This window comes from Salvelinus fontinalis, chromosome 11 (genome assembly GCF_029448725.1).
Source record: "Salvelinus fontinalis isolate EN_2023a chromosome 11, ASM2944872v1, whole genome shotgun sequence".
Classification (NCBI taxonomy): Eukaryota; Metazoa; Chordata; class Actinopteri; order Salmoniformes; family Salmonidae; genus Salvelinus; species Salvelinus fontinalis.
In genome coordinates this window covers 24882425-24897937 of record NC_074675.1, presented here as the reverse complement: position 1 = coordinate 24897937, position 15513 = coordinate 24882425, and the positions used below count along the sequence as shown (strand labels likewise).

Sequence of the window (15513 nt, the reverse complement as noted above, 5' to 3'; positions counted from 1 at the left end):
CACTAATTCTTTCCCCCATATTTTAACACCTGGTGCTTCCACCTGCTCTCTTACAAGGCTCGTTGTTACGCTGTCAACTCTCTGCTATAAACTTAGCTGCTCTCTTCTGTTCCTCCTGGTTTGCTTCTATAAATAACTTCTCCTTCACATGATGTATACATACTGTGTAATAATGGTCTGTATTCTAGCCTGGGTGCCTGTTTGTTTCTGCTCTAGCCAACTTGTTATTATCCTGCCAAAGGCAACCATCTAGCACTGTTGAGTACACACATAGTCCAGTACCCAAGCTATTTATTCCTTCTACTTATTGTAAATAATATGTATTTTTTTTCTTAACTGACTTGCCTAGTTAAATAAAGGTTAAATAAAAAAAATATATATATTTTTTAAATTATGAACAATAATGAACTATCTGACCAGCTTTGGTACAGGAGGACAAATCATAAAACAATCTATATGATTGACTTTGATGATGATTGCAGAAGAGTTCCTATAGACAAATAAATTGGTCAAGCTCACGTCTTTAAGCCGTCTTTTATCTGAGGGGACAACCAGTCTAGAGGGCATATTTTTCCTCTGCTATACCGCCTGCTACTCTATAATCCAAACTATATATAATAACTATAACCAGTTAGACTCAACTATACTATAAGATTGTATAGATGAGCCTTCTCATACCATCTCCATCCACTTTAATCTCTATGGTGCTTCAGGGGTTCATTAAATCCCCAAACAGCAAGCCTACACACACGCAAACACACACATGCAGTGCACACATACAAACACACACAGCACACACAAACATACACACACATACACAAACATACACAAACAGCGCACACATACACACACACACACACAGAGTGCACACATACACACACAAACATACACACATGCAGTGCACATAACTCTCAAACTCCCACTTTTCAAGCCCTGAGCCTGACACTTCCAGTAAACTTAGACTTATGTTATTATATTTTTTTAGTTATATATTTATTTTGTGACTCACTAGAGCTGACTTTTCCCCCTGTTGTTGCGTTGAATTGAGTGTTTTGCCCTCCAAAGAGCAGCTGTTGGATGTATAAACAGCTTAGTGCTGGCTAAGGACCCGCGGCTGTGCGATTATTTGATTCATAGATGCCCAAACCTACTGAAGTCCTCAGCTGTGGAGGACTCACTCCAGTGTCATCAAGTCGACTGGTACAAAATGGTGGCAGGAGTTAAACGTTCCCTCTTTTCTCTCTTTCTCTGTTTCTCTCTGGTTGACTGTCAACAGGCTCTTCAGCCAAGACTATGAGGTCGCAGTCCCCTCTCCCAACGTCCAGATCTCCACAAAAGGTTGGTGTTGTTGTGTGTGTGATTGCATTTGTGTCCTCTAGTGTTTTTCTGAGGCTGCTGATCTGAGTGTACCGTGCACTACAAATAGGGTCAGGTGGACAGCATGGGATCAGAACCCAGAGTCCTTCATTCCAGCAGTAGATGACTCATTTGATCCTGTTTGCGTGCATGCTTGTCTGAATGTGTGCGGGTTTGCGTACATACATGCATGTGGTACGTGGTGTATGTATTTGTGCATGCATGTGTCCATCTGTGAGTCTGTGGTGACAGATGACACTGATCCGGGTTGGCAGAACAAAGGCCAGCACAGCTAAACAGAACTGAGCTGAGTCCAGGGCCCTGAAGGAGTTCTCTCAGTATAAGTACGAGGCATTCAAATGGGTTAAACATATTTATTGAGGAAGTGGAACGGATGTTAGAAGGAGGATTCAGGAGGTGAATGAGAATGGACCGGATGAAGCCAATGGCTGCAGATGAAGGATCCAGGGAGTGGACACTGTAGGGTTTGGCTTTGAGTCTCAAAACATCATCGCCAGTTCTTGATAGTCCGGCTGCTGTGGTGATGGCAATCACTCCTATGAGATCCTTGGAAGAACCTAAAAGATACCAGATAGACGGTAGAGAAGGAGCAATGCAAGACTTCAAAAGGCTAGTAACACCACACGACATGCACTGCGGAACAGAGAGGGGTCTGATTAGCAATGAGTAGCAGCAGCTGATGCTTGTTGAGTTGCTAGGGAGCTGCGGTCAAGGCAACAGGTTAAAGTGTTGCATTCAAGTCTGGTCCTCTCTCCTGAATGTGTATTCATTCTTAACACAATAACAACCCTATGGCTCCCCCTCTCATATAGCAAGAGGAAGAGCCTCTTCGTTATATATCCCTGAACCTGGTACAACTACAAGTATTTGTAGTTGTCTCCATATTTTATTAAACAACTGCCCTGTACCTTTCCTATAATCTTTTATGGGTTGTTGGCTAGCTGCTGGTGAATATATCCTGTTGAGGGTTGAGGCCAAGGGAGCTGTGTATGTACAGTTGAAGTTGGACGTTTACATACACCTTAGCCAAAAACATTTAAACTCAGTTTTTCACAATTCCTGACATTTAATCCTCGTAAAAATTCCCTGTCTTAGGTCAGTTAGGATCACCACTTTATTTTAAGAATGTGAAATGTCAGAATAATAGTAGAGAGAATGATTTATTTCAGCTTTTATTTCTTTCATCACATTCCCAGTGGGTCAGAAGTTTACATACACTCGATTAGTATTTGGTAGCATTGCCTTTAAATTGTTTAACTTGGGTCAAACGTTTCGGGTAGCCTTCCACAAGCTTCCCACAATAAGTTGGGTGAATTTTGGCCCATTCCTCCTGCCAGAGCTGGTGTAACTGAGTCAGGTTTGTAGGCCTCCTTGCACACACACGCATTTTCAGTTCTGCCCACAAATCTTCTATAGGATTGAGGTTAGGGCTTTGTGATGGCCACTCATATACTTTGACTTTGTTGTCCATAAGCCATTTTGCCACAACTTTGGAAGTATGCTTGCGGTCATTGTCCATTTGGAAGACCCATTTGCAACCAAGCTTTAACTTCCTGACTGATGTCTTGAGATGTTGCTTCAATATATCCACATAATTTTCCACCTCATGATGCTATCTATTTTGTGAAGTGCACCAGGCCCTCCTGCAGCAAAGCACCCCCACAACATGATGCTGCCACCCCCGTGCTTCACGGTTGGGATGGTGTTCTTCGGCTTGCAAGGCTCCCCTTTCTCCTCCAAAACATAACGATGGTCATTATAGCGAAACAGTTCTATTTTTGGTTCATCAGACCAGAGGACATTTCTCCAAAAAGTACGATCGTTGTCCCCATGTGCAGTTGCAAACCGTTGTCTGACTTTCTTATGGTGGTTTTGGAGCAGTGGCTTCTTCCTTGCTGAGCAGCCTTTCAGGTTATGTCAATATTGGACTTGTTTTACTGTGGATATAGATACTTTCGTACCTGTTTCCTCCAGCATCTTCACAAGGTCCTTTGCTGTTGTTTTGGGATTGATTTGCACTTTTCCCACCAAAGGACGTTCATCTCTAGGAGACAGAACGCGTCTCCTTCTTGAGCGGTATGACGGCTGCGTGGTCCTATGGTGTTTATACTTGCGTGCTATTGTTTGTACAGATGAGCATGGTACCTTCAGACGTTTGGAAATTGCTCCCAAGGATGAGCCGGACTTGTGGAGGCCCACAATTTTTTTTCTGAGGTCTTGGCTGATTTCTTTTGATTTTCCCATGATGTCAAGCAAAGAGGCACTGAGTTTGAAGGTAGGCCTTGAAAGACATCCACAGGTACACCTCCAATTGACTCAAATGATGTCAATTAACCTATCAGAAGCATCTAAAGCCATGACATAATTTTCTCGAATTTTCCAAGCTGTTGAAAGGCACACTCAACTTAGTGTATGTGAACTTCTGACCCATTGGAATTGGAATACAATGAGTGAAATAATCTGTGAAATAAGTGAAATAATCTGTCTGTAAACAATTGCTGGAAAAATGACTTGTGTCATGCACAAAGTAGATGTCCTAACCGACTTGCCAAAACTATAGTTTGTTAATTAACAAGAAATTTGTGGAGTGGTTGAAAAAACAGTTTTAATGACTCCAACCTAAACTTCCGACTTCAACTGTATGTATGTACACTACGTGATCAGCTTTCTCCTGGCATCTGCCAAACCCAGATTCGTTGGACTGACAGATGGTGAAGTGTGATTGATCACTCCAGTCCACTAGCGGCGAGCTTTACACCACTCCAACCAACGCTTGGCATTGTGCATGCTGCTCAGCCATGGAAACCCATTATTTGAAGCTCCCGACGGAAAGTTATTTGGCTGACGTTTCTTCCAGACGCAGTTTGGAACTTGGTGATGAGGGTTGCAACTTTGGACAGACGATTTGTACTCGGCGGTCCCGTTCTGTAAGCATGTGTGGCCTACCCACTTCACAGCTGATCAGTTGTTGGTCCTAGAGGTTTCCACTTCACAATAACAGCACTTACAGTTGACCGGGCCAACTCTGGCAGGGCAGACATTTTACAAACTGACTTGTTGGAAAGGTGGCATCCTGTGACGGTGCGACGTTGAAAGTTACTGAGCTCTTCACGAAGGCCATTCTTTTGCCAATGTTTGTCTATGGAGTTTGCATGGCTGTCTGCTAAATGTTATACACCTGTCAGCACCAGATGTGACTGAAATAGCTGAATACACTCATTTGAAAGGGCGTCCCCATGCTTATGTATATATAGTGTATGTTAGGGCTGTCCCTGACTAAAAAACATTTTGGTCAACCGAGAGTCGTCTTCTTTCCACCAATCGATTGGTCGAAATGTTTAAACTTATTTTTACATATATAGACAGACACACCCTATGTGTTTGAATACAATTAACTACATCTGCACTGAGCTTGTCTGATGCTTCAAGCACACTGTTTGATTAAATAATTAAGACACACAAATGACTTAAGAAAGAGCCCGATGGTCGTACTGTGTTAAAAAACAAAAATGCGAGTGCCTGTGTGACTGGTGCATGTTGTCTCGCTCTCCTCCCTACTGCAGTGAAAAGGCACCACAGCACAGCAAGTGTTTATTGAGCTGTCCGCCCTGAAGCTGCAACATCATGTCAGCCATTTAGTTTCTTACTAGTTTCTGACTGAAAAGTTCTGTTATCACTCATTTGTTTAGGAAGAACATTCCCTATTCCCTCAACCCTTGCTCTATTTAGTGAAACATGTGAGCATCACATGCACGCGACCAATAGGACCTGACCTATAGCCTATCATAATCACATCAACAAATTGGTTATAACAAACTCCGAACACAGTACGTGACGGCAAAATGGATAGCGAAGACGTGAAAAAGAAACTCGAATTGGGCAAATGTTTACTGGTTGCTCAGGAGGGAAAGGGGAGGTCAGATCTGTGGAAGACATTTGACTTAGTTGTGGAAACTACTGGAGCTCAAGAAAAAGGGAGCAAGTGTTGCGTGAGTATGATGTGCCAAACAGTTGCTGTTAGATTACAATGTTATTTTTTCTGACAATTTGGAACACGGTAAACAACACCAGAGTCTGTTCTAATGAGAAAAAAAATATATATATTTATATATATAAAGCCTTTATTACAGCAGACTAAAAGCGTTCGTGAATTGCGGTTTATTTATTGTTTTGGCTGATTATTCACAGCTCCATTAGTTTTTTTTTTTTTTTTTTTTCATTTTAAACCTAAAATGCTTGATTGCTTTTCAAAGCATGAATGTCTCGTCTGCTGTGTGACGGCATGAACGAATGAAGGATTGATTGATTCACAGTAGCCTAGATATTGAAATATAGGCCTAAGTAAGTTATGGTATTAAGACTAAGCAGGACATGCTCTTAGGCCTACAGCTCGATGGTGGTTATACAAGGCTGCTACACCAAGCCTACTAATGATAACGACATTAATTATTATTATAATGATGATCATAATAATAATTGTAATAATTACAATAAGAAGGGGATCAAGAAAAAGGAGGATACAGGAACGAGAGCTGCGTGCATATTACATGTGACAACCCGGTGCTGTTAGATTACAATATAAATGTTCTGCCTGTTTGGAACAGTGTAAACAACACTGAATATTTTATAAGTAATACTAGTCTGTTCTAATAAAAAAACAAATGTAAACCCTTTATTACAGCATAGCAAAGAATAGCGAATCTATGAAATTGCTTTCTCCAACATTTTGCCGTTGAATGAGGCTTGGTGCTCACGGAATCAGCAGGCTATTAAACAAACACTCAAACAGATATTGCTTCTCTTGCCTGTCTTATTTCTGTAGATATGGATAATTTATAAAGCCATGCACATGTAACAGTTAGGCTGTTGATTATAGACATAATTATGTTGGGATTTCCTTCTCTCCTCACATCTTAGACAGTTAGGCTAAGGCAAGGGCTGTTTCCTCGTCTCTGCTGCTGCTGCTGCCTCCGCCGCATTGTTCTCAATCCCATTATGCTGGTTAATTTTCTATTATGCACATAGCAACATAGGCAAAGGCGCCAATTCTACGGTTCACTGGATTATGTTTCAGAACCGCGGACAGCAACCGTATCCAATGCGGGACAAAGCACATTATGATTACATACACTACCGTTCAAAAGTTTGGGGTCACTTAGAAATGTCCTTGTTTTTGAAAGAATAGCACATTTTTTGTCCATTATAATAACATTAAATTGATCAGAAATACAGTGTAGACATTGTTAAAGTTGTAAATGACTATTGTAGCTGGGAACGGCGGATTTTTAACGGAATATCTACATAGGTGTACAGAGGCCCATTATCAGCAACCATCACTCCTGTGTTCCAATGGCACGTTGTGTTAGCTAATCCAAGTTTAACATGCTGCCTAGGAGGCCAGCATCCCGAGTCGCCTCTTCACTGTTGACGTTGAGACTGGTGTTTTGTGGGTACTATTTAATGAAGCTGCCAGTTGAGGACTTGTGAGCCGTCTGTTTCTCAAACTAGACACTCTAATGTACTTGTCCTCTTGCTCAGTTGTGCACCGGGGCCTCCCACTCCTCTTTCTATTCTGATTAGAGCCCGTTTGCGCTGCTCTGTGAAGGGAGTAGTACACAGCGTTGTACGAGATCTTCAGTTTCTTGGCAATTTCTTGCATAGAAATTACCTTCATTTCTCAGAACAAGAATAGACTGACGAGTTTCAGAAGAAAGTCTTTGTTTCTGGCCATTTTGAGCCTGTAATCGAACCCAGAAAGGCTGATGTTACAGATACTCAAGTTTTATTGCTTCTTTAATCAGAACAACAGTTTTCAGCTGTGCTAACATCATTTCAAAAGGGTTTTCTAATGATCAATTAGACTTTTAAAATGTGTAACATGTATTAGCTAACACAACGTGCCAATGGAACACAGGAGTGATGGTTGCTGATAATGGGCCCCTGTACGCCTATGTAGAAATTCAATCAAAAATCTGCCGTTTCCAGCTACAGTAATCATTTACAACTGTCTACACTATATTTCTGATAAATGTTATGTTATTTTAATGGACACTAATGTGCTTTTCTTTAAAGAACAACGACATTTCTAAGTGACCCCAAACATTTGAACGGTAGTGTATGTTAGTGTTGAACCCTTATTTTTACATACTATAACCATGTACAACTTCAGTATCATGTCTTGATGATGGACTGTGACATTCCCATGGCCTCCTCAATGGATTAGTCCACTGAGACAGGCGCGAATCAAACATTCGTGTGGGTGTGTGCCTGACTGAACACCTGTGTGTGTCGAGGGTGTGTGCCTGACTGAACACCTGTGTGTGTCGAGGGTGTGTGCCTGACTGAACACCTGTGTGTGTCGAGGGTGTGTGCCTGACTGAACACCTGGGTGTGTGCCTGACTGAACACCTGGGTGTGTGCCTGACTGAACACCTGTGTGTGTCGAGGGTGTGTGCCTGACTGAACACCTGTGTGTGTCGAGGGTGTGTGCCTGACTGAACACCTGTGTGTGTCGAGGGTGTGTGCCTGACTGAACACCTGTGTGTGTCGAGGGTGTGTGCCTGACTGAACACCTGTGTGTGTCGAGGGTGTGTGCCTGACTGAACACCTGTGTGTGTCGAGGGTGTGTGCCTGACTGAACACCTGTGTGTGTCGAGGGTGTGTGCCTGACTGAACACCTGTGTGTGTCGAGGGTGTGTGCCTGACTGAACACCTGTGTGTGTCGAAGGGTGTGTGCCTGACTGAACACCTGTGTGTGTCGAGGGTGTGTGCCTGACTGAACACCTGTGTGTGTGCCTGACTGAACACCTGTGTGTGTCGAGGGTGTGTGCCTGTGCATTCTCCTACTCATGCTGTTGAGTGTTCTGACAGTGCTTTGAACGTCTGTGTGCTGTATGGTTTCTCTGTTGGTTGTCAGGCAGTATTGAACCACAATTGAATTATCTTCCCCCTCTCTGTCGTCTCATGTTCTCTTCCACATTGGCTTTCGCCTGTCAGATAACTCTGCTAATGAGCAATTTATTATCGAGCACCAGCCTGCATGTGGCAAGGCAGTTTAGGAGTGACATTTTAACAGGCTTTTACAAACCTGCATTCAGAAAGTCTTCTTTTATGGGTGTGTGTGTGTGTGTGTGTGTGTGTGTGTGTGTGTGTGTGTGTGTGTGTGTGTGTGTGTGTGTGTGTGTGTGTGTGTGTGTGTGTGTGTGTGTGTGTGTGTGTGTGTGTGTGTGTGTGTGTGTGTGTGTGTGTGTGTGTGCGTGCGATAATGGGGCCTGTTGGAGGTCTGCTGAGGGGTCTTCTTTGATTGTGCTGTGAGGGGCAGCTCAGCACTCTGGGCCTTTGAGATATGTGGGGAATATTAACATATCAACGAGCGTTTAGCTTCAGTCTTGTTGAGAGAAGTTACATGAATATTTCGAATTGTCAGACAGAAGCATGAATTTGCTGCGTCTCAGCATGATGACAAACTGTAGCAAAAAATAACAGATCAATTGTCCACTCCAACTAAATCCAATTAAGAGTAACAAGATATAACAGTATTTCCATGTAATTTCTCAGAAAACGTTTTGACAACTTATTGGATTCCTCACGCTGAAACTGCCGGATATTGTATTTCTCCGTCCCAATGCACACGGACGTATGATGAGGTGGAAAAAGCTGGTGTCTTTATTCTTGTGCTTCATAGGCTTTATTGTTCCTTTATGCTATACCTCATTAGGCTGTAAAGCACACATGTGCAGTCTTAAGGAGATTGGTACTTTTTCTGTTTGAGCGATTGGTTGTGGTTAGTTCTCCGTTTCTGATTGGTTCTCTGATAAGTTCTCCATTTCTGTTTGGTCCTCTGATTGCTTCTCTGTTTCTGTTGTGTTTCTGATTGTCTCTCTGTTTCTGTCTCTCCATAGAGTTCATTGCCGCCCTTCACGCCCTCACCCACTGAGTCCCAGTCGGCTGGACTGGTGTCCAACTCGCCCGTCCTCTCCGGTAGCTACAGCAGCGGCATCTCCTCCATGAGTCGCTGCAGTGTGTCCGAGGCGTCGGGCACCGAGGCAACCACTGGAGACCACCCCGCCCACCAGGGGCCCACCATGCCCAACTCGGTCTCCTCGGGCTCGGACGAGCTCATCCGCCGCGAGAACAAGACGCCGCCGCCCTACAGCGTGTACGAGCGCTCCAACCCTCGCCGGCCGGTTCCCCTGCCCCACAGTCTCTCCATCCCTCCCAGTGTGGACCCCCCGGCCCTGCCCCCAAAGCCCCACCAGCTACGCACTAGCAGCATGAAGCTGGTCTCAACATCGGACCCTCGCAGGGCCGACGGGGTGCCCCATGTCCCCAGACCCAGACCTCTCCCCAGGAAGGTCTCCCAGCTATAGGCTTGGTGAGGACCGACAACCCTAGTGGGTTGATGGGTGACACCACTGGCGCGTTTTGCACTTTTAACACTGTCTTCTCTTCAGTTTGGTAATCCCAGGCTCTGCCCAAGCCAGACTCATGAGTCTGTCTCGTTGTGAAGATCTTTTTTTCGAAAGGGCTTTGCATTGACTGACTTTGTCATTCCGCACTTTTAGCTCCAGTACAGTAGGTTCCACACGGTAAATTGCTGCGTTTATCAGAAGAGAAATGAAGACAACGAACGTAGGTGTCGATCTTTTGATAGATGTAATAGTCCCAATATATGTATATATTGGTTATATATAAGAAGTGTTTTGCCTTAAGTATTGGAAACAGAGTCTTTTATCCATGAGTCTTGCACGTTTTTGAAGTACACTGTACTTTTCTATATAGCTAAAAGGTGCTAGAGGTCTCATGCATATGCATTTCAGTTTATGGTAGTAGCTGAGGGCGAGTTCACATACATCCAAGATGGTACCCAGAACAGGAAGCAAAAATTGGATCATTTTTTTCATTGCCATGACCATTTGAAAAGTGCTGTATAGCTAAAAATCGATGCCTCGTTTTTATTCTTGGTCAGTAATGGAACATACCTTTCCCATAGGAATGGAGAATTGTAGTCGTAACAAGTTACTCAGAAATCCACCCCTTTCGTGATATTGAATCACTCAAATCTCTTGACCTTTCTCCAAGCTCTATTCTAAGACATAAAGAGCTCCTTCCGCCGTTGAAATCCACTTCCTTAGACCACAACGCACATGTTTCCAAGAATCCATTGTTCTTGGATCTGACGTGTGCCACTAAATTGAAAGGCTGTAGCTCTAGTAAATTGTGTGCCATTCTAATTCATTGGAGGCCATTGCTGTCAGAGGGGCCAGAGATGTGGACACACCCTAACCCTCCTGCATGGAGTGTAGTATGTACGTGGCGGTGGATCTTGTGGGGTTTACCAAGTATTGTGCCAAAGGAAGATGTACTGTATGTATGCTGTAACGACAAACTAGAATCCTGAACCTGGAAACTGGAAACACTCCATTGACTAGACAAGCTGAGTTTGTACTAGCCCACAATGCAAACAAAACAACAAAGCCAGTTATTTAGATGAAAAGTCATTGTGGGGGATATAAGAATGACAACTGTTACAAGTAAGGAATGGGGATATTATATTAGCACAAATGAGATTGAATCTGCGTTAACAGTGGTTACATTACCAAGGACTCACTCTATCTCTTGAGTTGGTATCCCGGCGACCACAATGGGCATTTGAAGTGCAGTATGTATGGTAGAAAAGGTGCCCGCTATCTGCCGCTCAGTAACTGCCGTACACACGAGGGCTGCTCTTCTATTTGAGAGTCTTTTTAGAAAAGCATTTTTCAACTAATCATTGTAAGGTCACGCTTGTACAGTGCCGCCGAGTGAGTTAGAGGTGTTGTCTCTGTTTGACATACGCGGTGGACAGAGTGTACCGGTATCGAGTCCTCTTCTCTTGTTCTACGGTATCTAGGCAGTCGCCACGTCAGGTGGTTTCCTGTCAGTGTTTTATGAAGAGAAGACAACACTGTTTTTGTAATAGAAGTTTTTAAAAAATTGCTTAAATATTGATCACTTAATTCAGCACAACGGTTTTCAGAATTAACTTGGGTATGGTTTGTATGTTTCACTTTTGTATGTTTCATTTCCTTTTTAATTTGTTGTGAATTTTCTGGATCAAATATTCACATTAATCAGTACTTGAGAAATTGTAAATTATATAATGATGAGATTGTTGTAAGTATGCCAAATATACTACCTTTGTGTATTACTATTATTGTAAATAGTGTGTTTTTAACAAAGTGTAGCTAATACACATTTACAGCTTTGAATGTTGGAACAGCAAATTATTGTTAGAAATGTCCAAAAATGCTGTTTTAGTGAGTGTAGAAGTCTATAGTAATGCATATCTACACCTACAGTAACACATTTACACGCTCAATAAACTGCCCTATGTAATAAAAACATTTTGCTCAAGCATAACATTTAAATCATTCCCAGCTCCAACCTGTTAAAAACAATTCAGTGATAATTACTTCGATAATAGTTGCATTGTACAATGTATGTGTACAGGTTGCGCAATCACAGCAATGTTTATAGTGATCTTATGTGTACTCTAACGTTACATGATTCAGGATCAGCTTCGTGACGTCAAAGTCAGTCCCACGCGATGCAACGACAGTCACGTACTGTGTAGGCACTCAAGGTGATGTGGTACTAGTTTATGAGGAACTGGTGCGTGATCAGATAAGACAATGTGTGCACACGGGGGGGAAATGTTCCTTTAAACCGAACACGTCTAATGAACGTCTCCTCTTTAGTCTGCTGGGTGAGTGAGTGAGCCTGGATGATGGCACTCTTCATAACATCACATCACCGCCAAGAGGAGTACCCTTCACCGGATCAGATAGACGCAGTAATACAGTAATTGTGTCTGAGGCTGGTAATTTGACAGTGTTAATCGTGTCAGAAATGAATTTCCTCTAATCCTGAAGACTTCTCGGAAGAGAGAACACGTATCGGGGTACCGGAGGAGCGATTAACGTGCCTCCCTTCTGGAACCCAGGAGAATGGGTTGTCAGTCCTACCCTCAATGGGCTTGTCAATCATCCTCACATTCAGCTTTCACTAGCAGGAAGGAAGCTGCGTTTCATTCATGGACTGAAAGACGGTCTCAGCAGTTTCGGGGAAGGCTTTAATCATTATGTAGAACACAACTTTTTGCGGATGCAAAAACTAGACATCCTGTGTTTAAGTGAAAATAGCTTAATTGTAACAGAGCTAATAGCTTGAAGGCATGACTGCAAATGATATATGAATGTCGTCGACTAGTGTGGCTTCCGAAAAATCCCTATAACACAACGCCATACATTTGAACAATGCGTCATTCAAACTGTAGTCGAACTCGGCGGAACAGTTTAGCCTCGTTATTCTGGATGCTAAACATCCGACATTGAAAAGTGTTCCATAGGTGCTAAAGAAGAATTAGCGATGGAAGGCGGGGTTTTAATTTAACCTTGCCTGGGGCACATTTTGAATAACACACAACCCGAGAGAAGCCCCTTGGTGTTTTTCTCTCTGTGCTAAATCTCCCTGGAATAGGAAAGCTGGAGCAACTCGACGGTGCACTGAAATCCGGCTTTTCAGAGAGGAGGGAATTTTCAAAGGAGCCTGACTAGTTGATCTTCTTTTTTATCCGTCTTATTTCCTATATCAACTTTGTTGTGCTCCTGGCTTATGGGGATTTACCTGACAGCTTCAAGTGCTCAGGGTCTTTTCTTTCTTTTTTTCATGCCAGAATGAGTGAAGTTACATTTTTATTGTGTGCGCTGTTCTCAGTGGAAGAGTATTGTCTCCACTGTGTCGGGATTCACCTGGCAGTTTCAAAGGGTTACGCTGTTAAGGATGTGTGTGTGTGAGAGCGAGAGAGAGAGGGGATCATCAATTGGAGACTTACTCGTCCAGATAAATTCATGTTTGTGCGTAGAGTGGCCTCGCTGAAATGGCCAACGCATTTATAAAGGCAGTACTTGTCGATAATGAATACACGGTACCAATACGCCACTTTAGAGTCCATACATTGGTCCTGGAGGACACGCGAAGGTCTTAGACTACATCATGAAGAATCAGCAGTCATGGGAATCCAATGGGAGTCCTGTGCAGTGCTTACTACAGCACAAGGACTACATTAAAGAGACATTGATGGGTCAATTACCCATAAAAAGAGCACAAAGGAATGGTTGTCTTGGGGAAAAGGACACGTGTTGAAGGGCATTGTTAACTACCTCTGTCTGTCCTGGTTGGGGCTAGTTTCTTACCATGCCATTGAGTTTCCTTCCTGTATGGTTGACTATTTGAGCGTTTGTGCAATTCCAATAGCCAGGTGTGTTTACGTCTTCAGTTCACTACTAATAGTATTATGCCATCGCTCTCTTGTTGTATTATTCAGACACTTCTATTTGTTATCGGAGGACCGACACAGACAGAGAAGTGGCTTGGGGTAGATTATAGTACAGAGGTAATTTCACTGAACTCAAAGAGAGGAAAAGAACAGCCCTGGATGCACCGTATTCATCACGACTGCATGGTGAGAGGTGTAGCACCCTCCACCGAGCACTTGAACCTGTACTTTCATTATCTCACTCCCCATCCTCTTCGCTTACTCATTGTCCAAGGTCACCAGACTAGAGGCCCTGTTTACCCTGCTCCAATACCCACAGTGGACCCTCGTCTCTGGCCATGTTGACACCTCCACCGCCTGTGCTGCTGAGAAGCACCAGAGGGACCCCTTTATCTGGAGCTCAACACTGTTAAAACCAAAACAGTGCTCACTCTCTCTCTCTTCCTCCCTCCCTCTCTCTCTCTCTCTCTCTCTCTCCCTTCCTCCTCCTTTCTCTGATAATCACCTTAGTTCTGCCTGGGTGACCTTGCCACAGCGATGCGCAGATGAATAAACATGAGCCCGATGAAGCCGGTTGGGGATTACAGGGGTACGCATACGGCACCGCCACCTAAACACTAATAAAGTGTAGAGTACAGTGTCACTGCTGTAACGTCACACGCTCATTACCGTAACCAATCATTTACAGGAGGAGCTGTAAGGTGTTATGACTTCAAAAGCCATACTACAAAAGATACGACGTAAAAATGACTCAACCGCTGAATACAAGTTCATGGTTTAGACTAGAGTTTGAGTTATAGTAGGGACTAAATGGTTTAGCAAAGTGACTGAAAGCTTGAAAAACAATATGTCAAAGGCAGGATAAACTCAAACAAACTGTGGCATCAAAACAGCAGGCAGAAGAAAAACCCGTTCTCTGTTTCCCCAACCCCATCTCACTTCTGATATTGCATTGTGATTGAACATGTGCCAGTAGTGGCAGCGGCAGTGTTGTTTTGAGTAGGGAGGGATGGCTGCTGTGGACCAGAATATTTGACAGGCTCCGGTGGCAGTGATATACTGCTTGGGTACACATGGTTTGATTTTAGTGTGACAGTGACTTGACTGCGCTGAGGGCTTCTGTGAGCTTTCCATGAGTGATTAGTTTGTCCTCCATAAGGCAGGCTCCGAACATTCACAAAGCATTCCTATGGACTTTTCGGGTCATGTCATAAAATTGTATGTGGCTGGAATCATGACTACTGTTTCTCATTCTTCTCCCTACGGTTCCCCTCTATTAACTTTTTATCCTCTTTTGATGGGTCTAAACGAAACAAGATAAGAGAGAGAACGAGAGGGCGGGGGGGAGAAAATAAATCAAAGAAAATAAGCACTGCATATAAGGCAGTAATACGATTTGAAAACACCACAGTAACATTGTAGCACTCTAGTACAATGTATTATAGGGATACTACTGATAGCCACCCACCCAACCGGTAATTTACCAAAGTTACCAGCATCTTCAGGAATTCTGTGTTAATGACGCTCTCATCAGGCTAGATCAAGTGCTCCAGGCCACCACCCAGACTAGCTGATCAATAAGGTACCCCCCCAAGAACTCCTAAGCATCAGCTCCCCCTCGTTTGTCCAACACGGGGTAACATGCTGATGGGGTTGTATTAGTCTACTGTTTTAATGGAGTTGATGTCACTCTGCGTGTGGTGTGGATTTTCGATGTGTGGTATAGTGGAGTGAATGTATTAATGTATTGGAGATTAAACCCAAGGTCTTTCTGCTTGGATAGCATACGGCAATGCTTTAGAGAAAATACTTCATGT

At 43.4% G+C, this 15513-nt stretch overlaps 1 protein-coding gene across 6 annotated transcripts in view; it reads left to right on the top strand.

The window, feature by feature from the left end:
• The window catches only part of LOC129865357 (dedicator of cytokinesis protein 4-like), a 151623-nt gene extending 139851 nt beyond the window's left edge, over window positions 1-11772 (top strand). For all 6 annotated transcript variants that reach the window (XM_055938088.1, XM_055938085.1, XM_055938084.1 and 3 more), the window contains 2 exons: window positions 1277-1338; window positions 9279-11772. In XM_055938088.1, the coding sequence (XP_055794063.1) occupies window positions 1277-1338; window positions 9279-9746 (530 nt within the window). In that variant the 3' untranslated portion in view covers window positions 9747-11772. The remainder of the gene's footprint in view (window positions 1-1276; window positions 1339-9278) is intronic.
• The last annotated feature ends 3741 nt before the right edge of the window (window positions 11773-15513 follow it).